The 27,693-nt window shown below is 46.2% G+C and overlaps 1 protein-coding gene across 10 annotated transcripts in view; it reads left to right on the top strand.

Moving 5' to 3' along the window:
• The window catches only part of arhgap24 (Rho GTPase activating protein 24), a 91,174-nt gene extending 64,186 nt beyond the window's left edge, over positions 1–26,988 (top strand). For 7 of the 10 annotated variants that reach the window (XM_031578377.2, XM_031578379.2, XM_031578378.2 and 4 more), the window contains 7 exons: positions 14,725–14,847; positions 20,285–20,492; positions 21,985–22,117; positions 23,054–23,127; positions 23,299–23,420; positions 24,489–25,620; positions 25,811–26,988. In XM_031578377.2, coding sequence (XP_031434237.1) covers positions 14,725–14,847; positions 20,285–20,492; positions 21,985–22,117; positions 23,054–23,127; positions 23,299–23,420; positions 24,489–25,620; positions 25,811–26,054 — 2,036 coding nt within the window. In that variant the 3' untranslated portion in view covers positions 26,055–26,988. Of the gene's footprint in view, positions 1–4,589; positions 4,729–9,788; positions 9,990–14,724; positions 14,848–17,700; positions 18,567–20,284; positions 20,493–21,984; positions 22,118–23,053; positions 23,128–23,298; positions 23,421–24,488; positions 25,621–25,810 lie in introns of those variants that run through there. The other 3 variants (XM_031578383.2, XM_031578385.2, XM_031578384.1) reach the window with 3 other exon arrangements.
• Positions 26,989–27,693: the final 705 nt, after the last annotated feature.

Here is a 27,693-nt window from a genome sequence, read left to right as displayed (position 1 = left end):
TTCACAAGTGACACATTTCATATCTGACTTGGTCATTATGATGTGTTTTGATTAGAAACAGTCCTTTGAGTCATAATTGTCCACTTCAAATCCCCTTACTTCTCTCTTAATGCAAGGTAGGTGATTTGTGATAGATTGTTGGAGATATTTGGCTGTGTCCAATCAGGTTGTGTATATTCTCTGGGTTGTGTAAATCCTTAGCAATAATTATGAGCAGAAACAACTTGAGAATGTGCTTCAGAGGTTCCAGTTGAGTGACGTTCCATGGCTTAGAACAGGTGTATGGTTGGCTTCTCCCATGTGAGCGTGACAGGGGTTTCCGGTCCAGTTCTTCACAGGGAAGCTGGGGTTTACATTTACATTTACATTTACATTTAGCAGACGCTTTTATCCAAAGCGACTTACACATGTATACACATTTTACATTTACACTGATGGCACACTGCACATCAGGAGCAATTAAGGGTTCAGTGTCTTGCTCAAGGACGCTTCGACAGGGAATCGAACTAGCAACCTTCTGATTACTAAACTAGTTCTTTACCTCCTGTACCACTGTCGCTCAGTGTTCCACAGAAGAGTCTGAAACTCTGAAATTGCCACCTCGAGTGTGATGCTTGATACACATATAGAAAAGCTGAAAATCATTCAAACTGTATTTCTTTGTCTTCCGTCTGGACTGAAACAAGTGGAAATCTCCATATGTCTCCAGAGAGTAATGGAATGTCTCTTGGGCTGTGACATCTCCTGATGTTTCCAAACACATGGGGCCGGTTGCCTAGGCAAAGATTAAGGCTCCATCCTTTGTCTGATTTGCTTTTGGCAAAGGACGACCCATTTTTGAAATACAGCTTTGGTCAGACACTAGTCTTTACTCTGTGTCTGGGAAAACTCCTCCCTAGTAGCACCGAGGAGCAACCTGTTTCTGTTCAGTGGGAAAGGCACAAATCTGGCATTAAAGATATGTTAAATATGTTTTGATGAATTCACTGCCAGGGGACTTAAAGCAGTCCATGGGTCTCAGTCTGAAGTAACCACAGCATCACTCTTACCTTTCCAAATAGCGGATTCCCTCAGGAAAACCATGGCACCCTAAATATGTAGATATGCTTGGCTTTGCATGTTTGAAAGGAGGAACCTGTCCTCCATCTTGGGTTCTAAATGTTTGGTCTAAGTACTATTAAAGCTGCTGGGGGCTACGCTGAGAAGATGGCTTCAGCTGAATATGCTGGATGGCTTTATGCAACAAGTTGACATGTGAGCCTGAAAGCGCATTTCTGTGGAATTTAATATCTCATTGGGAGAGGAGCCAAACGGCGCCAGATTTATTATTTGGTTTATAGATTGTGTTCAATTACTTGTGCGCTGTCAAGCTGGAGATTTACTGGAGGCCGTGAGTGCTCGTCTGGTGATATGTAACAATGGCTGGGATACTTGCTTGCCTCTAACCCCCAGAAAGCTGCTGCCAGACTAGTATGCTTGCAGAACGTATGTCTGCAGTTGTTGTAGAGATATTCAGATATGGCTCTAACATACCACGAGTCGACCTGCTCTATATTATACAATTGTATTTAACTGCGTGTTTTTATTAAACTGTTTGATTTGAATGTAAATCCATATTTCGTAGTCATTGAGATGTAAAATGTTGGTTTAAAAGTTGTTCAATATGTTAATGAAGTGTTAAAAGCAAGGCAACCTAAGGAGGTCCATTCTTGCACTTTGTTTGCTTCAGGAAATGTGTACCATCAATTAGTTCCATAAGCTGCTGTTGCTTTAGCGGCCATGTCCATGTCCTTCTGTCTGCCGCGCTCCACTCAGCATTGAGCTAAGAGACAACAGCTGCGTGTCTTTAACACTTATGGTAGGGTACATGTATGACTCTTTAAACCTCTTGCAGTCACTTATTGAGCTGTCAGCTGACATTAAAGGTCATATTATGACTTTGTGGCTTCTATAGGGATATTGCCTGTCCACAAGCGGACCTCACTATATGGATGAGTGATCAGTGGGAGCAGGAGTACCTGCAGCATAAACACACATGTCAAGCTCTGTCTAAACACTGGCATTTAACATTTATATATATATATATTATATATATATATATATATATATATAGTATAGGATATTCAGAACAATTCTATGACATGGGCCCTATGTAAACTCACTGCCTCTGTATGGACCAATGTGTTTTGCTGTGCAAACTTAGAATGATAGTGGTTATAAAATAATGAATTTTATAATAATGAATCTGTGAAATAATACTCTGCAATAGGACATGCACTATCAAATGCCTCTAATTGTGGGCACTGCGTGATAAAGTAACACCGTCAGCCCTGACACCTAATTGATTACCCTTGCTCAAGTTCACATTGGCAGAGTCCTGGCAGAACTGAGAGACTATTTTAAGGCCTACAAGATCACAGTGAACTCGCATGTTGTCACGACAAACTCTCACCCTGTGTCATCGCCACAGAGAGGCATCCTGGATCATGGTGGAATAATATGGGTTGAGTCCATTTTCCTTTTCTTAACAACCACGCCAGATAAACTGGTCAGTGTCGGTGATCTCATGGCGCATGAAGCTTTAATCAGTGTTGAGGGGTGTGCTGTGCTTCAGGGAGACCACCAGGTTTCAGTAATCCGATCTGATGAAGCTAGCTCTGCCAGAACAGTGGAGGATTGTGACTAAATTAAATTGATCTCTCTGTTGCTGACAGACTGCCATGCACTGGTGGCTCAACATTATGATGTCAACAGCAAGCTGAAGTATGTATGTGTGCTTGTCTGAAAGAGTATATTATATCCTCTCTTTCGTTCTGTCTTTATTTTGAAAATGGGGTGGGGTGGGGGGGGGGGGGACAGTCACACTGCTGACATTGTTTTGTTGTTTGTTGACTGTTGGCTGGAAGAAGTGCATCTTACATTTGCTACTTAGTTACAGTCATGAACTCAGCGACCGCGTAACTGTACCCTTGGTAGCCAGACACCATGCGCTCTCTGTCACAGAAACGCACAGTCGCTGGCTAAGTGGTGTCATATTTTGTCCCGAAGAGTTTGTTATTGTTCACGTTTTGGTGCAGTGATTCTTCCATTTTGGGTCCTTTGGCCCAGGTGGGACGGTCCAAGTAAAACAGTCCATGTCACCTCTCACCTCTCACCCCTGACCTGACCTCCTTGCTTTTCTCTCCGCTTCAGTGGGTATCCAATGGGCTCTGTGGCTCCTTCTGTTACAGGGCTGTGGAGCTGCGGCACAATGGGTGCTTGGAGCCGCTGGAGATACGGTCTCCTGGAGTCTCCATGTTAGCCATGTGTGTTGACATGAACCTGTGTATGTGTGTTTGTCTGGCTGATAAACCTGATCCGCCCCCTGGCCCGGTCCTCTGAGGCGGGTGATCAAGTGTAAGTGATCGTCCTAGACACACAGGCCACAGGATTAACCATTCATGAAGTCAAGCTGAGAGACAAAAAACCTGGAAGTTTATCTACATCTGATACAGCAGGAATGTCAGCCATCTTGTCAGCGCATTCACTGGAGTACTCCTCAAATATTAGCTGTCAGAGTAGAAGGACAGTGCTGGCAGATTATGGAGACTTTGTGATTGTTCTTACCTTTTACACAAATAGAAACTAGTGGATTCATGACTTCCAGTTAAAAGACTATTGAAAGGGGTTTCAGCATGGTAACAAATGTATTTGTAAGAGTTCAGGGGTTTATAGACTTGATAGTCTTTTGAGGTTCTCAACATTTTAATGAAAAAACAGCAGCTTCCTCTCCTTTTTGCCAGTCTTTGGGGCTCAGCAGTGTTCGCTCAGAAATGTAAACTTTGGAAGTGTTTAATCCCTGCCCTTATGCAAGCATGGCCTTGTAAGGGGGAGCATTCCATGTTGCTGTGCATTGGTTTATGTTGGAAGCGGCCTGGATCCTGTAAGACAAACAGCGCAAGCCTCTGTTTTGTTGGGAGCCGTCCCAGCAGAAGAGCCATGAGGCAGAAGTAACAGCTGAACAATCATCTCCCATTCACCAGAAGCCTGTTTCACCTCCGTCAGCGCAACCTCCGCTCTCCTTCCCTTCTGTTTATGACCACAGGGTGTCCAGTCCCCCTCTCCCCCATCATTCTCCATGACTATTAGATGTGTTAGTTGCAATGCTGTTCGTGTGTGGGAGCCCTTTGCACCTAAGCATGAGCCATTTCCTGTACATTACACCGTGTAGATGTGGTTTTGGGTCTTGGCTCATTGACCTGGCCAGTGATTTACTGCCGAGTGATTTATTGTGTTGTGTAACGTGTAGAGGGGAGTCAGGATCAGAGTTGATGTGTACCAACAGAGGGACAGTTGAGCTGTGTTTAATCTCCCCTCTTTAGAGAGGCCTGTGGACTCTGGGTGAGATCTCCCTATTGTTCCCTTAACAAGGCTATTCAGAGGAGTGGGAGTAGCTCTCATTTCTCCCTCCCTCCCTCCCTCTTTCCCTCCGTCCCTCCCTCCCTCTCGCTCCCTCACTCCCTCCTCTGAGCTCAGTTACTCAAGGCCATGCGATCAGAAGCGCAGGCTTGAGGCCCATAGTCCTCAGGAGCAGCCAGCACTCACACACCCTTGTGCCTATCCTGAGGCCTCTTTAGCTGGAGGAGGTGGTGGAGTGAGAGCCTTTGGACATGGAAGTAGTAGTGCAGCAGCCTATTCATTCACTACCACAGTATGGACTAGTATCAGACATCCCAACCTCTACTCCAGGTAAGGACAGGACGTTTCTGTACTTAGACCTTGAAGGCTGTGTATGGATTGTTACTTGCATATATGCCTATTCCGCTTCCCTAAAACTGGATAGTCACTTATCATATTTGTTGAATGGTTGAATCGTCCATTGAATGGTCGCATTGGAAATGTTTGGGTAGAAATATATAGTTCAGTCTATTGGTACCTTCAATTGTATATTGTTATAGTCTTTTTTCAGTTTTGCTGAAAAGACATAAATGGAATAGCAGTGTAGCTAGATGTAAGTTTGTGAACTGACAAGGCACTGGTAGTATGATGCATGGAGCAAGGCACTGGTAGTATGATGCATGGAGCAAGGCCCTGGTAGTGTGATGCATGGAGCAGAGTTGGCAGGTATGAGGAGGTTTGTTGGGGTAGAATCAGGACGGCTCCCCCCCAGGCCTCCCTGTGCTAAGGACAGGTATTTATGACTCCACTTCTGAGAACATTCCCAGACCCCCATTAGCCTTGATGCTGAAACACAGCTTGTCACTGCATGTGCTACTGCCAGGTGACATACACACAAACACACACACACACATGCACACACACACACACACACACACACACACAAACACAAACACAAACACACATGCACACACACAAACACACTTACTTGGATAGAGACAAACAGACTCACACACACATGCTCATTCACTCTCTCATTATCTACATTAAGAGTTTTTGTGTGCGTCTCAGAGTGTGTGAGTGCATGTATGGCTGCATGTGGACTCATGTGTTGATGGAGATATAATTATCACTACTGCATGAGCTCACACATAGGGCTTTGTGTATGCAGTAGTCTGCTGTCCCATTCATGTGGTTGCACCGGAGATACCACACTAGTGATCAGAAGGGGTGTGTATGTGTCTTTGTGTGTGTACGTTGTATACAATATGACTGTTTCTGCCTGAGAACACACACATGTCCTTAGCAGGGGGGGACCTAGACTGTGTCCTAGGAAGTGTAACATGTGTTTTGTCTATTTAGGCCAAACAATGCTAAGCAGTGAGTAATTGTCCGTTTTCCTGCCAGAAACCGCTGCTTCCTCTCTAAGTGGCAAATATTTGAATTAAGGTCCTGTTACATGTGGAAGAGCACAATAGCTACCTCATATATATATATGCCGTAGATTACAGAATGCATTTTGAATATTTGAACATCTGTTGGGGGAGTAGATAAAGCTGGATAGTGGTGCATGTTGACAGATATTCAGAGACCTTGAGGAGGCCATGAATGTGAGGGCAAAGTGGACCCTAAAAAGAAGGGCTGGGTATTAGCTTGAGTTTACAGCACAGGGCCGCTCTTTGTTGTGTTCCACCTGGATGGACGTCTAATAGAGAGCTGGCCACTTATTAAGCACAGTGGAACACATCTGATCTGTGACAGGCACACACACACACACACACACACACACACAAACTCACACACACGAATGGAACAAGCCTCAGGCCATGGTTTTAGAGAGCTGTTGAGTTGCATCTGTGCAATAGTCACTCCCTTGTTTTGCAGACACAGTTCTCAGTGATTGAGCTGCCACATCTGCATAGTTTCTCAAGCATTGTCACTGTGGTTGATTTTCTAGTCAAGAATGCACAAGAGAATGAAACACTGTTTCATTAAATTGCTGTCTCTAGTGGAGATGGTCTTAGCATGAGACCTTTTCAGGCTTCAATTCAGTGCACTCATGTGGAGGCTAAGTGGCTAGCTCTAAGGTGTGCTAAGTGGTGAGAGTACTCAATGTCTGTTGGTTTTGGCGTCTCTGCTCCCACTGCAGTCATGATGGCCATTTTTACAGAATGCCTTCGAGAAAGTTCCACAGGTCTCCATGGAAACTGAGCATTCTTAGGCTGAAAGGGGGGCAAAGCAGTATGGGAGATTCCAGCACAGGTTCAGATTGCTTCCTGACTGTGCTAAATCCCCTGCAGAAAGGACACCATGGGCAGCCCAGGACAGCTTCCACTGGATATGTAATCCCAGTCCTTTCGAGAGGATCTGTGCCCTGGCCTGAACCTCATGTTTTCACTCCTTCTCTCTCCTCTGAACTCCACATGGTCTCACCTTGCACTCGGCCTTTTCCACTCCGGAATTCTCTCCGCATTTCATTGCATTGCATGGATACATTACTGCCCCAGTGTTCCACCTCTAATTGGCAGTTTGCTCTGACAGGATTAGTGCTCATAGACAATGGTGTCTTATCACTGTGTCACAGTGGGTGGGATGAAGACGCTCAGAACTACCATCCCCCAGCTGTGCCACCAGGGTCATGCTCTGCTTGTCCTGCTTCTGATGTGCTCTTTAATGACCAATCTGTTCCTTTATGACTCAGCTTGATTGAGGGGAATGGATGTGCTGATGGCTCTCACCTTTGGTACGGGGCCGCAGTTTATTGCCACATTTATTTCTGTTCTTTTAAAAGGCCTTCATTTCACTCACAACACGGACTCTGATTCTGCCGGCTGACGTCTTGCCATTACAGGTTTTAATGTCTTTTTACGGGACCTCCAAACATATGGACCTAATATTACAACACCGCTCCATTAGCCGGCTGTAGTACACAGACAGAACATCCATCATTTCCAGGTCATTTCAGAATTTATTTATTTTAATGCCCCTGCTATAATTCATCACATTATTCAGTGTGGACAGGAAGTGGTCCAGTGGTGGTACTGCAAACTTGGCTAACTACAGCACGGATCCCTGGGTTATCCATCCAGTTTAGAATGCATTCAACCGTATTCCTGTCTTCCATCAATTCAAGAAACTGTCCGTGGCCATCAGATGGCACATTCATCAGCACACTGGTGTTTTGTCTTTCTCTCTCTACCCAGAACACACCACTGTTTATATATGCACTGTTTAACATGCCCTGACACAGGAGGTGTTGAGTGTGAAGGTACCTGTGTATGGTGTAATGAAGGCATCCGCTCGGGTTCGAGTGTAGTTTTACAAGGGACATGGTCTGCTTTGTGGCTTTGTCAGTATATTGTATGTCAGACTTATTTGCATCTGAGCACAAGAAAGGCCTGTATTGTATTTTATCCCCTGAACACTCCACTGCTTCCTGTTTTGAATCATACCCAACTCATGTAATTTCATTCATACCCCATGCTCTTTGTATTGGATATCCCTGTACTTTCCTCTACGTCTTTCCCCTTTTGGTTTGACACCTTACAGCTTTCAACTCTATGTAGGTCTGTCTCCTAGGGTGACACGTCTCATACTTCTTTCTCTTCTTCTTTCTTACAGAAACTGACTTTTAGCGCCCCGCTGGCCTCTTTGTTGTCAAACGCTACGTGTGCTTAGCTTGTGTCTGAGGAGGGAACAGCTGGGGGAATCTGCAGCTTCTGCTATGAAGCCATCAGTCATTCAAGGCACATTAGTTTTCATAGTTTGTTTGTTTGTTTTGTTTTGTTTGCTGCTCGCACATCCCATAGGCTTAGCCCACTATTGTCAAGCCAGTGTGCATTTCCATGGCAACAGCAGCACAGCTCAGGAGGCCATGCCATCAGGATGCTCTGGCCAAGGCTCTGCTCCAGGACTACCTGAGACCCAAGGCCCCAGGTTGGTTGGACTGCAGAAGAGAGGCTGTCCAGTGTTGCTGTTATGCACCTTCTCATAAGGGCTTCAGCACAACCGTTTCCCATGCACTGATTCACATCAACAGTCAACAGCTCTTGAAAATGACGGCCTCGGGCTAGCTTGCTCTGCTTATACCAGCTTGTTTCGCTTATACTGTGAGAGTGTGTGCATGTGTTTGTACGTGAGGACAGATGGAGGGGTTGAGAGATGAAAAAGACTTAGCGACCGACGGAGAGACACAGAGAGAACGGGAGGATAAGGGGGAGAGTTCCCCTACAGGCGGTTTGATTTTAATAAAGACAAAGCACTGAGGAGGCCGTGCGCTGGACTCACAGGATGTTTGCATGACAATTCATCTAAACAATGTGCGCCGAGGACCCTCTGAGAAACACTTGTGGAGCTAATGTGCCCTAGCATTCTCATTAGCATTTTGATTGGATGAGTCTGTTTGCTATTCCAGGCCGTTTAGTTCACCATACCAACAAGAGGGCATTACTCCCCAAACCCACAGCTCTGTTCTGGGTGTAATGGGGTGTGATTGGATGCCATTGGGAGTGTTTATGAGTGTTGTCTCCTTGACGCCCTGTCTGTGTGACATACCGATCTTCTGAACACTTGAGTGATATCTGTGGACACGTGCAGGAGTCTGGTGAGAGAAAGTCTGTTTGAGCGGAGTGCTTCAGCGGGGTCTTGGTGAAGGAGGGCCAGAGTTAAGAGGCCAGTTGTTCAGGACATCCTGGGGAAGGGGGTGTGAGGAGCGACGTGCAGACAACAGGACGTGGATGGAATGCTGCATGCATGAGTGGACAGGGAGTCAGGAGGCCGCGTCACCCCTTGTGATTCAGAGGGGGGCAGAGCCGTGTGTGTGTGTGGGGGAGAGAGAGAGAGAGAGAGAGAGAGAGAGAGAGAGAGAGAGAGAGAGAGAGAGAGAGAGAGAGAGAGAGAGAGAGAGAGAGAGAGAGAGAGAGAGAGAGAGAGAGAGAGAGAGAGAGAGAGAGAGAGAGAGAGAGAGAGAGAGAGAGAGAGAGAGAGTGTGTGTTTGAGTGACTGTCAGCAAGCTAGGTCAAGACCACTATAGGCAGAACACAATAGGCCTTTTCATGATCTGAGACACCAAAACTGAATCACTCAATTTATGCAACACCGGCTGCCAGAAATATTCTTTTTTTAATTCGTGAATTCTGCTTGTGTTCCTCCTCCAGGCGATGGCTCAACATACTGCTTTGTTCATCTGTATTGTCACTATAGTCCCAATTTTGGTGATGTATATGCAACTCCTATGACATACCAAGTTACAACTTCAAGTGATTTGACGTGCATTAAAAAGCTACATTCGGCCAAAGTTAGCCTAGTTGTAAAATGTACATTCTAAAGAGCATATCCCATCGACGTCAGTGCGCACTGCCAAAAACTAAACAGCGCTCGCCTTGATCTCGCGAACAGTGTTAAAGCTCACAGCTCCGAAGGGGCGGGGCAGAGAGGAGCGGTAATTCCATTGTCTGGCAGCCGGTCCGCGTAACCGCTTCAGCCGGGAGAGGGAACGGGTTGTTGAGGGTGCATTTGGGCAAGAGTGTGAGTGTTGTAGCGGGATAGCATACCGTTTTCCGCAGCCCAGACCATCTGTATCTCATGTGACAGTATCTTAGCAGTAAGTTAAGGTGAGTACAGCCCACGGCGTATTAATTTACTTCTGAGTTTAGTTTTATGTTTGCCTGGAAAGACGAAAGGTTGTTGCACACCTAAATGTTAAGACAGTTTGCATTCTTCTAGGGATGTAGGATTGTGCGGGACATACTCAAAGCTAACTTAAACGAAACAACTCAAGCACTGAAAGATTACAGTTACATTACATTTTTGTATCGCGTTAGAATGATCTTATAGCCTACGTATGTTATGAATGCGGAGTTTGTTGTCTTCTATCAGATTTTATTAAAATGAGTAACGAATCCCGATATTAAGAGTAAATGTTTACCGTATACAATAAACTGTTCATGTATTATCATCATATGATCTCTCTTAAGGTATTGTCATTAATTCGATCAAAACTCAATGAATGAATCAGTCGATATCAAATCGAATCAAGACCATCGGTATGTGTGTTGATAAACACTTTGCAGTCAGAGAAATGTGTAAGCCGCACTGTTGTTGATCCAGCGCATACTGTTTACACCCTCATTTCATGTTCTATACATTTTCCTGCTCAAACTGTTTGGACCTGTCAGAAAAACACACCGAACGCTGCCATTACATCATTCTAAATGTCTGTGAATAGATGTGCCATACACAGAGTATTGGGTCACCTGCAAAGTCTTCTGGAAGGTGTATGATGTAAATCATGTTTTCTGGTACGTAAACAGTGCCTAGTTTTGTTGAATACAACAATTCAGAATAATTTTTCGACTTGCAGGGTACAGGCAGTGGCATGTGTCATGTTGGTTCTTATGTATTATGTATCCCTTGCTTATCCCAGTTGTTTCTCTTTAAAATAACAAAATGAATAACAGTAATGTATTTTTAGAAAAGTAAAAATAAGCAGTTGCCTCCTGAGCCCAAAGTTTCCCTGTCAATCAATAGTGCAGGCTTGGTTAGAAATGTAATGTATGGTTGGCTGTTGAGAGGTAGTCAATGGGAGCTTGGAAGTGGGCGGTGAGGGTGGCCACAACATGATGTCAAAGGAGACTAATGATTTCTGGAGGAGATGGATGAGGCTTCTGAGAGCTCCAGGTGTGTGACCAAAGAGATCAAGGGCAGGGCAGTCCAGTCAAGGGCCTCCCCCTCTCCATACCCCTTGGGCCTAACATATGACAGGAGGGGGACTCAGGTAGTTGATAGGTAGAGATCTATCTGTGAGATTTGCCAGGCTGTAAGGGGATTTAAAAAAACAGACCGCATGCCATTTCTCTAGGGATGAAGCTAATTCGTCACCTTGTTGATGCCGTTGCTGTAAAGCCTATCAGGTGCTCAGGACTCTCCAAAGCTCCTAAGCCTATAGATGCACCCTGGCCCTTTGCATGTTGTTGAAGTCTTTTGAGCACATACAGATTACCCATGGTTAATCTGATAACTAAAACATTAGAGTTTGATTGGCTTAGAGGGAACACACAGTAGGAGTTCAGAGGGGTCTAAGGAGCAATCATGCTAGTCGTCTTGAGTTAACGAGAGGCAGCATTATATGGGGGGGGGGGGGGGGGGCTGATTGTACCAGTGCCTGTAATGGTTAGGAAAGAGGGAGCTGGAGAGTGCAGCCAGAACAGTGTTTTAGACCTCCCATGGGATGACTCTTCTGTGCAGACACCAGAACAGTGTTTTAGAACTCTAATCCCATGGGATGACTCTCCCTTTCATCAGAGGAGCCAGCTCTGTGCTGCCCCCAGGCTCTGTCCCCCTCCAGGTCCTCCACACAGATCATCTGATGAGCACACTGAGCCTAATAACCAGCTGTTGATAGCTTTCCTCAATCCTGTCATTGTTAAACAACATGGCCTCCATCTGGAGTGGACTCTGTGATTTAACAAACAGCACCTCCTCAGGAATGACAGGCAGTCTTTGCTAAATGGAGGGGAAACTCTTCATTTTGCAGGAGTCTTAGTTGTAAGATGCCAACCAGGTTAAAAACCAGAATTTTTGTTCGGTAGAGAAATACCAAAGCAGTGGGATAATGCTACAGTTTGGACAAGGGTAAGCCTTTGCACTGAGACACAGAGTAGAGGCATTGTCACTTTGTAAATATTTTGGTCAAAAGACACAAGTGATTTTAGGGCTAAGATTTAGGGGCTAAAAAGGAATTCAAACTTCAATATTTTGATGTTGCCTGCCTCCTAAAGTAAAAAATAAGCTCTCAATGTTATTAGCATAATTATGAAATTTGACATAACATGTTATATTACCATTTCAGGTAATAACTTTAGATGTCATAGCAGCCCATGTCACACGCCAGCGAGTCATAGAAATGAAAGCTAATGAATGCTCCATCGAGCTAACACCTAGAAACTAGGGGGCATACAAAAGGGTTGTTGTTTAGTGTCATGCTGGCATGAAAATTCAGCAACATGATAAATAATTTGATTTTTGTGCCTCTTGGAATAATGACGCCTGTGTAGTCAGAGCACACGCACACGAGAAGTGCGTATTTTCCTGTCCAAATAACAACAGCTGCTCGTCCGTGCGGTATTGTCCTCCCCTGTTCCTCCTCATCCAAACTGATAAATCACCTTGCTTTAGCAGCTCTCACAGTCTGTTTACACAGAGTCCTCGCTCCGTCTGCCTCAGCCTCCTTCTGATGCCGCTGCTGTCTCGTTAGCCGTCAGAGCAGTGGCTCTCGAGGGAGAGGTGGACAGAGGAGACATGTGGATCCATTTGGAGGGCCTCGTTAGTTCTGCTCACCAATAAATACATTCTGATAGGGCCGGAGGAACTCGCACACAACCCAGCATGCATCTGTGATTTGTTTTGTTATGCCCGATCTTCTGTAACTGATGGTGTGTGTGTGTGTGTGTGTGTGTGTGTGTGTGTGTGTGTGTGTGTGTGTGTGTGTGTGTCTGTGTCTGGGGAGTCATTTGTGTGAATGTCTGTGTCTGAGAAATGAAGAGGTTCAAAAACAGGAGAACCTGGTCTTTAATTCACTCAGTTCTATAGTGTGAAATAAGATTCACCTACATCACTGGGGGGGGGGTGTATTCCAACTGTGTGATTTAGTGACTAACCCAGATAAATTAACTCAGAGTAAGTGGTAAACCTCCTAATAGAAGAGCCCTATGGCTTCAAAACAATTAGGAGGTTTACCACTTACCCTTACTTATCCGGGTTAGTCACTAAACCACATACATGGAAACTCCCCCTTGTGTCCTCCCCTAACCATGAAGCTCTGTGGATTTGAACTCTTGTGAGATGTCTCCTCTCTGCACCAAGGCTCAAACGTCCTCGGCATCGTTATTCATTTCTTTGCTTATCATCTGCATCCTTCTACATCTATCTGCACCGTCTGTCTCATTTTGTAGGATCAGTTCCCTTACCCGTAACCATGCCGTATTTACCCAAATGGTATTCTGTATTTGTGATGACGCATCTTAGGACACTTCAGTTGGATTGGCAGGTTCTGACCTCACAGTGGTCAACAGTCAATAACTGGCAGAGTCAATAACAAATGAAACTTTAATGAACCTCATATTTCAGTTGCTGTTCTCTTTGCTTATCACTATGTTCACGGTTTTTCTTTTTTTTCAACCACCAAAGTTCATAAACCAGTGCCTCATCTGTAGTTGTTCTACTGAATGCCTACCAGCTGCTCGGTCTCATAGCAGTCTGTAAATACATCTTTAATGGCTTCCACGCTGATCTCAGAGCAGACTAAATCAATGAAGAGGATGGAGAACACTCTCTGGAAAGCGTGGCAGAGATGTCGAGCTGATAGTCATGAATAATTGAACTTGTGCATGTAATCATTTAGTCATTGCCTATGAACCCAGCCTTTCCTATGCAGTCGGATCTCTCCGGAAGGCCACTGACACTCAGTGGACTACCTGTGTAGATGAAAACATCCTCTAGTCATACCAGCCCCACACATCCAGTCTGTTTATGAAGACAGTCACCTTTTTTGGGCTCTATTTTCTACTGTTAGTTCTGCCCTTTTCACCCATGCACACTCAGACAGTTTGTGTTTGTGTGTGTGTGTGTGTGTGTGTGTGTGTGTGTTTGTATGTGTATGTGTGTGTGTGATCTCACAATGGCACGTTGATCTACTGAAACTGAACTCAGTCCCCTTGTGTTGAGCCTCCTGCTGTCTGAGCAGTGCCTGTTGAGCTGCTGAGAGATGAGCCCTGAGGAGGTGGAGGGGGAGGCGGCGCTGGCGCTGGCGGGGGAGGGGGATGTCTCAGCACCTGAAGCCCTGGCAGCAGACTAATTGGCTGATGTGATCATCTCACAGATACCCAGCACTGCTGGAGGCTCAACACCATAAATCTGTTTTGTCTGCAGGCTTGAGCTCTGCCTCTCTCGCTTTCTCTCTCTCTCCCTCTCTCTCTCTCTCCCTCTCTTTCTCTCTCTCCCTCTCTTTCTCTCTCTCTCTTTCTCTCTCTCTCTCTCTCTCCCTCTCTCTCTCTCCCTCACTCCACACCTCCACCCAGGTCAGGGTGTAAATGACCACCCTGAGATGTGTAGTAATCACAGGTTGTGAGGCCCACCCTGGGCTTTTATGGCACACAAGCATTTACTACTCCTGACCTTGTTATTACAGCCAGTCCGATGTGCTGATGACACAGGGATCTATAGAAAGCTCAGTGCTTTGGTGTGCAAATGAATGGACAGAGAGGGACTTTGGTTGTGTGTTAGAAGACCCTCTGGCTGTTTGAAGTAGACCATTGCTGTAATATCATGAAATTCACTCTTTTTTTGCAGGGGGCGACAGGGAGCGGATGACAGCCAACCATGAGACATATCTCCTTATGGCCAGCACCCAGAATGACATGGAGGATTGGGTGAAGTCTATCCGCAGGGTTATCTGGGCACCCTTTGGGGGAGGTGAGTACACGGCTTTAACCAAAGCTCTCCATTAACAGACAAAACAAGAGGCAAGATAGAACACGGACATGTTTCTTTTTGTCTCACTCTTTCTTCTGCTATTTGAACAAACTAAGCTTATGGTGGAAATCAACCTTTTTTCTTAACACATGATAACATATGGTCATGGACAATGTTAATGTATTACGTACAAGTTATTTTTGTAAAGTTGTTTGAGGAATGTTTGAAGAAAGTAAATGTGTGCGTCTATGCTGACCTGCGTGACTGGTTGCCTGTGGTACAACTCTGTAGGGTGTAGTTCTTTATCAGTGACCCTGACCACTCATCAGTGGCCACTGTCTCACAGGCAGGGGAGGGCATGTGGTCTGAACACAGTCGAGTGAGTGAGCACGCTGGCCCCACTGTTTGTGGAGAGGCAGGTTTGACGTATATTGCAGCTGATTGCTCCTCAAAAGACACCATAGTTTGACAGAGAGGCTGGCTCCCCACTAAGCTGCCCTGGCTGGGCTGGATTGGCCTCATTTTCTGGGTGCAGGGCGCAGGCTGACATATCGGATGACGGGTGTCATGTACAGGGACTCTGCTGAACAATCAGTGCCCTGGAGCCTTATTAAAATTAGGAGTGAGTTAGGAGTGAGGCTCTGCTGAGATGGAGGAGAAACGGAGAAATGGAGAGACCCTATCTCCCAGACCCCCGTTTCTGACCAAGAAGAACCATGTGGTGTTTCAAGGCTATTAAAAAAGAAGCACTCCAGTCCTGTGGTGCTTTTTCCCCTGACCCAGTAACCATAGCCACAGCTCCCTCTCTCCATCACAGACAAGGCTTCAGGCTCTCAGAGAGCTTTAAAGCAGACATTTCAGAGAGGTAAAGGCTGAATTTGAGGAGGGGAAAAAGACTGCATGAAATTAGAACCATTTACCACACAGCCTTTATCACCAACATTCCAGACACTCACTATACACAGTGCCTCCATGGATTGTGTGTGTGTGTGTGTGTGTGTGTGTGTGTGTGTGGTGGTTGGGGGACTTTCTCACACGGTCTCAGTAGGGTGCATTTTTAAGGCAACAAGTGCCTGGAGGGTTCTTTTTGGCCCTGAAAGTGAAGTTCCGCTGACCTATTCTCCGGTCAAAGGCCACCTTTGAGTCAGCAGTGGACAATACCCCAGGTCTCCAGTTTCTATTGTGCTGAAGGGCCACCCAGCCTCAGCACACCTGTGGCCCTCAATCCTCTCCATTTGTCCTCCAAATCACAGCCTGCAGCCTGCAGCCACGTCCCCATCACCTACTCAGCCACACAATGCTCCACTGATTACCACATGGCAGAATCTCTCCACTGGATAATTACATGTATTTATTCATTAGCACTTAATGGGGAGTTAACTGACCGTGGCCGTCAAGTGCCAGTAGCTATCTCCAGAATTATGCCATCGTCTACAACCACATTGAGTAGCCAGAATATGTCAAGTGGTGAGGTTGCTTTAGATAGATGTTTATAAATTGTATTTAGTGAGTGATAAAACATGTGAAAGGTCCTCTTTAGAGTCTAGAGTGTTGTCTGTACTGGGCTACTGTAGAAACACGGTGGCCTCAGTAGTGGAAAATGACCTGCCCCCATGTAGATATGAAGGGCTCATAGCTAACAAGCTAACAAAAACACAACGATTTGTAGTTGCCAGTGATTATAAACTAATAAGTATGAATATATAAATATGAATCAATTTCTGCTAATAGGTACCCCTGAATCCTAAACATTGCACCTTTAATAATTTTCTTGTCTTTTTCCTGATTTCTTTTCTTTTCCTGTGTACTGCGCTGACCTTTAGAAAACAGACTTCCTCATAGTTAATTGAGTATTGACTTGGAAGTTTCTGAAGTGGCCTCAGTCGATACCCCTGACTGAAGGCAGTGTTGCCTCCACAGCAAACAATGGAATGTTAATAGTCTCCAAATATCCACAGGCCCCTCCGCTCACTTCACCTTGACCAGTACAAGAGTCTGCTGCTTCCTGCCCACAGCATACAGCCCCCGTGTAATGCTTGCAAGCATCATTATCCTGCCTTATATTTGCTGCTGTTGACATTTTTAATCTTTTCAAGGAAGCTGAAAACAGGACACAGTGTTCACAACTCAAAACATCCAAGGGATGAATAACAGGCTTGGTTGGCAACCTTCATTTATTGTTATCCGTTTTTTATTTTGGGGTGGTGACAATGTTATTGGAGTTATGAAGTAAATATGATCTGCGTCTTATTACAGAGAATGTGCCCCTGTCTCATTGTTCACTATGTGCAATATGTTAGTGGGTGTGTCTGTGTTAAAAAAAAAATGGGAAGGGTATTTTGAGTCCTGAGTGGGAAATGGTTGAAGACTTGACTCTGGATATTCATAAGGGAGTACTGTGCCCTGGATTTACTGTTCACACAGAATGGCTGCACTATGAGTTGAGGAGGAGTTATGGCCGACTTGAGAGTAGCCTCATCAAATGCTAACTCTAAAGGCTTAAGGGCTTTGCCAGCATCCGCCTGGAGTAGTAGGGGGCTTGGCTTAGCCATAACCTTTACACAATACCACAGGGTCAAATCATTCTGCCGAGTGCTGGCCTGCCAGACCAACAGTTCTCCTCCTCCTCCTCCTCCTCCACCTCCTCTTCCTCCGCCTTCTGCCTCCTCTGGATAAAACACGCCTGCCAGAGTTTTTTTTTTTTCTCTTTCACCCCCTCAGTCTAGACTTGCTTTCATAGATTAAAAGGGTGAGAGTCATGCGAGTATGTATGTGTCCTCATTCTGGGAGGAATGTTTTGCCTGCGCGCCGCTCACACAGAGAGGAGCAGAAGATCGGAGACGACGGTTCCCTACGACAGATGAGGACTGAAGACTAAAGGCTGATGGTCATCAAAGTCCACATCCAGTACCATCTTGTCCTTTGCTTGGACCGTCTGTAGGACAGCACGACTTAGAGGAAGCAGCACGCCACGTCTGACTTTCAGGAAAAACGACTCATCGTCAGACCAGAACTGTAGGATGCTGAATCTAGACTCATCGTCAGACCAGAACCATAGGATGCTGAATCTAGACTCATCGTCAGACCAGAACCTTAGGATGCTGAATCTTGTCTGACCAGGACTGAGGATGTTTTTTTTTTCAAGTTGGGGTTTCTTTCACATTTTTTTGGAAGGCTGGGAAATGTTTGCGTTCATCTGGTCTATTTAGCATATTTATTTGAAACACTGATAGTCACGGGTATAGGGAATAGATACTTGCAGCTCAACAAAATAGGAAAAGGCTTTATGTTTCCACATCCCTGTCTCAGATTGCCAAAGGAATGTTAACCTTTAAGTGCTAACCAAGATCTGTTTAAACGAGCTCTGAAACATGAAAGTGCAGTGAGTCCCCTGGACGCAGTGAGACACAGAGAGCAGAAGACGTTCCCAGGGTTAGATCGCTCTCCAGAGTGTCAGCAATGTTGCCGCTGTCATTCAGTCTGCGAAAGCGATGACACAAGCTTTGGCTAAGTGACTGTGGTGAATGTGTTTGTCACCGTTTCCTGCCGGTTCCACCAGCCAGGGCCACATCCTGAGAGATCTGGAGCATCACTCAGGAGACTGAAGATGTTAGAACACAGAGACTTTAAGACGAGCGTCTCTGGCACTCTGGCATATCAGAACTTTATCAATCGAAGGATCTATCGGAAAATCAGAAGTTGTGTGGGCTGCAGAAGGGGTGAGTACGTTTCATCAGGGTCGTGGTGAAATCATTGCTGAAAATCCACCTTTACAGATCAATGGGAGCAAGATGGCACTATTCTCTTTAGCGTCTTCTGGTTCTATGTAAGTTATGCAGGTAGTGCACAAGAGGAATACACAGTGAAATAACAAACAACATCGAAGCCTGTTGGTGTGAGACACATTTGGAATCACCCCATCCCTGAGGCTTATTTGGATTTGTACCATATCGTACCACATGTGCAGCGTTTGTCTGTGTCCGAGAACCGGAAAGTTATGCAGATCCAAAGCTTGCAGGAAGGCTGCCTTAATCCCCTCTTGTATGCCAGCCACATGAGTCCCCCCAAAATGTGAATCATACTTTTTTTTCTCCTCTGGGGCCTGTTTGAACGGAGTTGCACAGACAAAAGGCCAGAGGGGGTGAAACAGGGGGTTAAAGCAGGAAGTCAGATTTTAATCGGTCCGACTGTGGGCATACAGATCCTCCCGCTCACTGCCCCGAATCATGGCAGGCAGGCGCAGAGGGAAACGTCAAACGGCCGTTATATTTAGATCCGTAAGTCAGACCCCCTTATCCTCACTCTGTTCGCTTTCATGTTCCTTGGAACGGATTGGTTTTTTTCCTCAAGTCCCAGTTTTTTTTCTGTCTGCACGGCAGTTACAAGGAAGAGTCTTTTTCTCCCCATTGGCCTTTCTGCGTGATTTCACACTAATCCAAAAGCTGGAGGAGAGCTCTGGAGTGGCCAGTGCTACAGTACATTAGCTTACGATTCATTGTGTAGCGGATGCTTTTATCCTAAACAGCAGTCAGTGCACTGAATGAGTTTCATATGAATGAGCTTTGGCCATTACCAGCTTTACAGCTTCAGACGACGTGTTGAAGGACTTTGGCAGAATCAATAATGGCACATTAGAAAATGACCCTGACAAATGTGTGAATATTATTGACTTCCTGTGTAATGCTAATTAGAATGGAATATATTCAGTAATCCTCTTCTGTTGCCAAGGATTCATAATTCTATGTAGACATTTTACTCAGAACTTAAAGTTGGGTGTTGATGTTGTGATCTTTAGTCCACTCAAGAAATCTGCCAAAATTAAAAAAAAAAAAAAAAAATTTATTCATTTTCCCCCCAGAAGCTACGATCTATTTCACACATCTCTCACACTCTCCTTGTCGACCTGGTTTGTGTGTGTGTGTGTGTGTGTGTGTGTGTGTGTGTGTGTGTGTGTGTGTGTGTGTGTGTGTGTGTGTGTGTGTGTGTGTGTGTGTGTGTGTGTGTGTGTGTGTGTGTGTGTGTGTGTGTGTGTGTGTGTGTTCATCATGTTTTCATGTTATCACTAGCCCTGCAAGTGTAAACAGGCTAATCATATTGGCTTATTTGAGGAATCATTTATATTTGATGGCATATGAGGATTCATGGAAATGTGGTAATTCTGATGGATATAAGAGTGATGATGCACAACATGTTTGCCACTTGTTTAACATGTAACAGTATGTTTACCCTTGAAAATCTGTCAAACGTGCTCTCTCTGCTCCTACGACCCTGTCATGGTGAACTTGCTGATGCAGCTGTCATCTTGTCAAATCATCCAGTTTTTCCTACAGATTTGTACAGATCAGATTGTACTCATGGCTCTGTCGGTACGAGAGAAGCAATCCGAGTGAACGTGTCTACGTGATAATGAATGCTGGAATGATTGTGTGTGTTTCAGGGATCTTTGGTCAGAAGCTTGAGGAGACGGTGAAGTATGAGAAGCGTTACGGGAACAAGATGGCCCCCATGCTGGTTGAACAGTGTGTGGACTTCATCCGGCAGTGGGGCCTTCAGGAGGAGGGCCTCTTCCGTCTGCCAGGCCAGGCCAACCTGGTGAAGGAGCTCCAGGATGCATTTGACTGCGGAGAGAAGCCCTCGTTTGATTGGTGAGCCCTCTCCCTCAGTCACACACTGTGAGCTCCGGTGCTCTTAACTCCTAACCTAATTCCTCTTTCTCCCCAATCAAATTCCACATATCAATCCTATTGGCTAAGTAGGTAATCGCTAATCCCAGTCTGAGAGAGACTGTCACCTGTGGTGAGCAGGGGAAATCACAGAGAGAGATAAGAGAGCCATACTTACTCTCATAAGAAAAGGCTGAGTGGCTTGGCTGGAATCTTAACCCACTGGTGAAACTTGTATCCCAGGACATCACTGATTTGGGATCTAACGCCTGGGAGAACAAGTGTGTGCTTGTGTGGACTTTTCTAATGCCTAGTAAGCGTGACGTGTTTTGGAATAGTTTTGTTGATCGTTCTGAAACCCACTTCTTACTTTCTGATTGGAGTATCACGTCATGGATTATTAAAACATTATCTTCCAGACCTGAATCATCTACAACTTTTGAATTTTGAGTGATCACTAAACAAAGAATAGACCGAATCTACAGGGGGGGGGGGGGACTGTTGCATGAAAGTGAATGAATAGATTTCTTGAGACTGTGCAGACAGACCTCTCACAGGAGCCAATTTAGTGTTTCAAGCCTGCATATTCTAAAAAGACAAAACTAATTGATGCTTGCATCAGATTCCACAGATCTGTGAACACTCTCTGTGCTCTGCGTGGGAGGGGACGCGTGGGACACATTTAACTCGCTGCATAGAATACGTTAATGTAGTATAAAGTATAAAGAAAAGCTTTACCACAGATCTCACTGGCCTGAAACCAAGGCTGTATTTAAAGGTGGTTTCATTCAAGTGAATATTTTTCATGGTCTGGTCAAATAAATAGTGAAAACCATTCTGATCCAAGGACATGAGCTGACATAAGAACCTGAATGTGAGAGAGTGAGAGATGGAGGGAGCTGAAGTGAAAAGAGGCAGTCATGGCTGGGGGGGGGGGGAGAAGAGAGAGAGAGAGAGAGAGAGAAAGAGAAAGAGTGAAAGGAGATTGGCGTATGCCAGTCAGCTCTGTGCTGCTGCACCATCCCCCGTCCCTTCCTGATGACACGGTGCCTGGTGAAGAATGGGCTCCCCGCCCTCTGGCTCTCACCCGGAGAGATAGGTGCTCATAAATCCTGCCTGTGAGGAGGTGTGAGGAGCACGGCTCGTCCATCACCGCCCCGCTCCCCGGCCCAGCCACATGTGATCACATTTAGCCCAAGCATGATTTAGGGTTGGGTTACGGGCAACGCTTTCCCTTATGGCTACTGATATTCACACCGCTGACCGCCCCCAACGCCCCCTTCACTCAGCTCAGGTGCTTCATCTCCCCCCCGACACCCTCCTCTTCCTCACTCCATCCACTCGCATCAACTCGCTTCATAGTCACTCTCTCTGTCTTTTATTTTCACTCACAACGATTTTCTCTTTCTTTTCCGCCCTCCCTCTCTCTCTCTCTCTCTCTCTCTCTCTCTGTCTCTGTCTCTCTCACCTGCAGTAATACAGATGTGCACACCGTGGCCTCTCTGCTGAAGCTTTATCTCAGGGAGCTCCCTGAGCCAGTAATCCCTTTCGCCAAGTATGAGGAGTTCCTGGCCTGCACCAAGCTCCACAGCAAGGACCAGGACACCGTGAGTGGCTTTCACATATACTGTGCTCTCCTACTGTGCAGTACAGCAGTCCTTCACTCATTACACTGAATTCTCTCCATGTTTGTGTTTCAGCAACTCAAAGCTCCATTAATTTAATTCCCCGCAGTGAACACACACACACACACACACACACATACAGATGATTGACACAACACTGATCAAACAACACAAATACGCACATGTGCACACACAAGTGAAATAGACGTTATTAGGAGAGCAAACTTTAACTTCTTTTTTTTTTACTCCAGTAGTCTTAATCACATACAATTGGCCTCCAAGCATCAAGCTGTTTCACAGTAAATAGACCACAGAACACACAGAAGCAGCATATTGGTTTTAACGCAGCAGCCCACTGCACTAGGCTTCTTCTTGTCATTGGGCCCCTTAAGCCAATCTCTGTATCAGCCAGAGATTCACTGTGCCGTCTAATTGGCCTGAAGCCAGGGGTTTAGACAATCAATTCATTCCTTGAAAAATGGCCTTTCCTCTGTATCTGTCTGAGGTCATTGTGCACACAGTGAAACTGGGAGCACCACAGGGGAAGTGCCCATAGACTCAAATCAAACCTTAAAAAAAACGATTTTAAGAGAGAGCTGATTAAACTCGGTTTAGAATCGATCGTAGTCACACATGAAATTGACCTTCACTAAAATGATAAACGACATAGATGCAGATAGTCAAATCAATTGAATATACAATAAATGTTTAAAAGCCCATTAGTAATATTTGCAATTAGTATTAGTCATTTGTGTAATGCATTTCATTGATTTTGATAAAGCTTGTAAGCCTTTGATAAACATTTTTTCTTTAAAATGAGCTAATGGAAAATGGACTCCTGGGTCATCCTCTCTGGCTGGGACAGGATCTTCTGCATGATTGAAAAGGTCTTTTGCGTTTGTGCCATTGTGTCTGCAGGGAATGAAGGAACTAAAAACACAAGTTGAAAGTCTACCTCCTGTGAATTACAACCTGCTGAAGTACATATGCAGGTACGCACCCCTCAGCATTTCATCAGAGACACAACACTTTTGAAACAACTTCAAGCTGTGTGACTATAAATGAGCTTTCTATAGCGAGAGTTTTGCCATTTATGTGCTATTTTGTAAAAATGTGTTGGTTGCCTCTTGTTAATTGAGCTTATTGGTGTGGTGTGTTGACAGGTTTCTAGATGAAGTGCAGTCCTACTCTGGAGTGAATAAAATGAGTGTACAAAACCTGGCAACTGTCTTCGGGCCAAATATTTTACGGCCAAAGATTGAGGACCCTGTGGCAATAATGGAAGGTAAGGTGCTCCATCAAAACACCTAAGTATTTACGACTGTATCAACATCAGCATTCCAGAAGTCCAGAGTCCTGTAAACGACCATTCAAAAGTGCATTTTCCTTATAATACACCAGATTGATGATTGATGATGTTTCATCTTGAATGACAAACAGTAGACATATTTCCATATTTACTTGACGTACTTGGCACTGGAAAAGAGCTCTAGTCAAGGCAGCTGTTCAGCTGTGATGTTTACTACTCGCTAGCGAAGCAGAGGCAGTCATTAAAGCAGCATTAGCACAAACATGAATCAGCTTTATGTCTCAGTAGTGCAGCTGAAGTAGTGCACCTTCATAAAATTCCTGAACTAGACTGTACCTGCCTCTGTTGTAGAGCATCTGTGGTGTGTGTGTGTGTGTGTCCGAGGCACTATGCAAAGCTGGTGTGTGTGTGTGTGTGTGTGTTTCGAGGCGCTATGCTCATCTGGTGTGTGTGTGTGTGTGTGTGTCCGAGGCGCTATGCAAAGCTGGTGTGTGTGTGTGTGTGTGTGTGTGTGTGTGTCCGAGGCGCTATGCTCATCTGGTGTGTGTGTGTGTGTGTGTGTGTTCCGAAGCGCTATGCTCATCTGGTGTGTGTGTGTGTGTGTGTGTGTGTGTGTGTGTGTGTGTGTGTGTGTGTGTGTGTGTGTGTGTGTGTGTGTGTGTGTGTGTGTGTGTGTGTGTGTTTCGAGGCGCTATGCTCATCTGGTGTGTGTGTGTGTGTATGTTCCGAGGCGCTATGCTCATCTGGTGTGTGTGTGTGTGTGTGTGTGTGTGTGTGTGTGTGTGTGTGTGTGTTTCGAGGCGCTATGCTCATCTGGTGTGTGTGTGTGTGTATGTTCCGAGGCGCTATGCTCATCTGGTGTGTGTGTGTGTGTGTGTGTGTGTGTGTGTGTGTGTCTGTGTGTGTGTGTCTGTGTGTGTGTTCCGAGGCGCTATGCTCATCTGGTGTGTGTGTATGTTCCGAAGCGCTATGCTCATCTGGTGTGTGTGTGTGTATGTTCCGAAGCGCTATGCTCATCTGGTGTGTGTGTGTGTGTGTGTGCAGGTACTGTTCTGGTGCAGCAGCTGATGGCGGTGTTGATCGGGGGGTATGACGTGCTGTTCCCCCAAGAGGAGGGCGGTCCCACGGCGCTGGAGCTCTGCAACAACAACAACAACGATCTGCGCAGGCCCACGGCCGGCCAGCTGCTCAACAAGGAGAACAACAACAGCCCTCCCGGCAACAGCGCTCCCATCAGGCAGTGCGCCTGGGAGACGCCGGACTCCCCCCAGCGCTCGCCAATGGACAACGGCTCCCCTCGCTCCGCCAGTCCCCGCAACGGCCTCGCCTCCACCGGCCGCTTCGACCTGACCCGCAGCCCCCCGCACACCCTCAAGAAGAACCCGGCCTTCAGCAAGGGCAGCGGCATCGTCACCAACGGCTCCTTCAGCTCCTCCTCCACCTCCTCGGCGGAGACGGCGCAGGACAAGAGCCAGGCGCTGCTGCCCAGCTGTAGCTCCGGTCTGCAGCCGCGACGCAGCGGCGCCCTCAAGACCACCGGCACCAAGATGGGCACCAGCGGGGGCGGGGGCGGCGGCGTGCGCATGGGCGTGTCCAGCAGCGAGGTAGTGAACGGCATGCTGAACGGGCGAGGGGGGCTGTGGCTGCCCAACGTGACGCTGCGGGAGGGCAAGGCGCGCGACGGCGAGCAGAACAGCCAGAACCGACTGTCCACCTACGACAACGTGCAGCTGCTGCAGACGCACGCGCACACGCAGTCGTCCTGCCTGAGCAGCAGCTGCGAGGACAAGCAGAGCGTGGACAGCGCCACCTGGTCCACGTCCTCCTGCGAGATCTCGCTGCCGGACAACTCCACCTCCTGCCGCTCGTCCACCACCACCTGCCCCGAGCAGGACTTCTACGGGGCCCACTTTGAAGACGCCATGCTGGACGGGCCCGAGCAGGAGGAGGGCGGCGGCGGCGGGCTGGCGCTGGTGGGCGAGCGGGTCAACAGCAGCGTGGGCAGCGGGAACGGCCGGGGCAGCCGCGGCACCAGCAGCAGCGACAACAGCGAGACGTTCGCCCCCAGCAGCAGCATCAACGGGCCCAGCAACCACAGCGCCCTGCACAGCCTGGTGGCCAGCCTCAAGCAGGAGATGCTCAAGCAGAAGACAGAGTACGAGGCACGGATAAAGAGGTATACATACACTCCATATTACAGACATGCAAATCAGAACAAAATGTAGACTTCAATGTTTAAAACGCTGAAATATTTTGAATTCTACATTTGTTACATTGTTACATCATGGGAAGTCTTAATCAGGTGGTATATGTGCAGTGGTAGATCTTTAGTTCATCTCTAACGGTCTGACGTTTCTTTGTGGCAGTCTTGAACAGCGTAACCTGGAGCTGGAGACTGAGATGGTGAACCTTCATGAGGAGCTGGACCAGGAGAGGAAGAAGTACACCATGGTGGAGATCAAACTGCGCAACGCTGAGCGGGCCAAAGAGGACGCCGAGAAGAGGAACGAGATGCTTCAGAAAGAGATGGAGCAGTTCTTCTCCACGTTCGGTGACCTCACCGCTGACCCCCGCCGGCCTGACCGGGCCAACACCATCTGGATCCAGTAGAAGTGTGGAGACAATTGGACAGTACCATCTGAACCCAATATTAGAGTGGTTCAATCCTTTTTTTAAAGAAGGCGGCAGAAGGACAATGCCACATTTGCTCACCTTGGACAGAAGAGCGCGTTGTGACTGTTGCACTGTGGGATACGCGTGGTCAGGTGGCTGGTTACCTGCCTGGCAGACTCTGAGCCTTATGCTATAGAGAGACTCCAAAGGAACTTTTCTGCGCATATTTCTTTGTGATCCAATCAAAACATGTACGCCACATCCTGTTACTGTCAAGTGTTGTCCTGTATCTGCCTGTGTATATAGAGCAAAGCAATGTTTCCGAATGTCAAGAAGAAATATGTATGTAAAAATCATTAAACTAAAGTAATATTTTAATGTATGTCTGGTATTTAAACTGAGAATTTATGTTGCAGTACAATTTTATATCAAGGCTTTTCCTTGCACTTATGTTTTTTCATTGTGGTACTGACAAGAACTTGGTGCTGGTTCTGTTTTTTCCTCTTGGTGTATTGATGGAGATCAGTAACCCAAGGCTGTACTCTGTGTGCCCCTGAGCCCACCTTATGACCAAAAACAGGAGAGAGAAAGCCTGTAAATATTTTATAAATCATGGCACGTATTTGGCCTTCATTTGTTGTCTATGCTGACAGGTGTTCAGTCGCTCCAAGCGATATTTTGCTTAATATTTGTTTTTGTTTTTGACGGTAAAGGTTTGGCTCAAATGCAGAAACGTGTGTGAGGAATGACAGTTTTACTGGAACATCATGAGCTGTTGTTATCAGTGTCAAAGAAGCAAGTCCATGTATGTGGGGAACCATGTGCTTTCTAGGGATGTTTTGAATTCCTCAACCCAACAGTTGAAGTCTGCTGTAGTGAAATGCATTCACCTGCAATGAAAATTAAATTCTGTGAACAATCCATTTACAAACTCAGTCGTATCTATGATTTTGTTCTGCATATACTCAGCATGTGTGTCGAGTGTATGTGTGTAAGAGTGTGTGTGTGTGTGTGGGTCTGTGTGAGAGAGACTGGATAGAGATAGGGATAGAGAAATCTTTAAGAGGGAGATGGATAACCTCAGAAGCCTTTTGTTGATGAGCAACATCTGTAGACCCCATTTTATGCTTAACATTAATATATATTTGTGAAGACTAGTTTACGTGTTTAGCTGTGATTGTTCACTCGTAGTCTGGGTGTGTCTAGAGTGTGAGGAAACCTTCCAATGAAAACGGCTACGTCCAATGGCACGAGGCAGCGGTTACTATGGAGCCCACTGTGAGATCACTCCTGCTTTTGTCTGGCCATCAGAGAGGAACAGCAATCTGCGCCCTTCGCTACTTGCTAACAGAAGACCCCATTAGCGTGCCTCAATGGAGCGCCTGCATTAGGTCTTTGGTATGTGCAATGTTTCAAGACAAAATTTCCCTGAATGTGTGTGTGTGTGTGTGTGTGTGTGTGTGTGTGTATGTGTGTGTATGAGTGTGTGTGTGTGTGTGTGTATGAGAGAGTCAGAGTACATAGGGAGCCAGGCCCCCTCATTCTACACCTTTCAGAGAGAGATAATAGGCTTAAGAGAAGCTGACAGTGTTAACCCAAGCAGTGAATTCCATCCTGAGGGGCAGGTTACAGGAGG

The sequence above is a fragment of the Clupea harengus genome, chromosome 12 (genome assembly GCF_900700415.2).
Source record: "Clupea harengus chromosome 12, Ch_v2.0.2, whole genome shotgun sequence".
NCBI lineage: Eukaryota > Metazoa > Chordata > Actinopteri > Clupeiformes > Clupeidae > Clupea > Clupea harengus.
The sequence above is the reverse complement of the archived record's forward strand: the minus strand, read 5'-3'. Positions and strand labels throughout refer to the sequence as shown.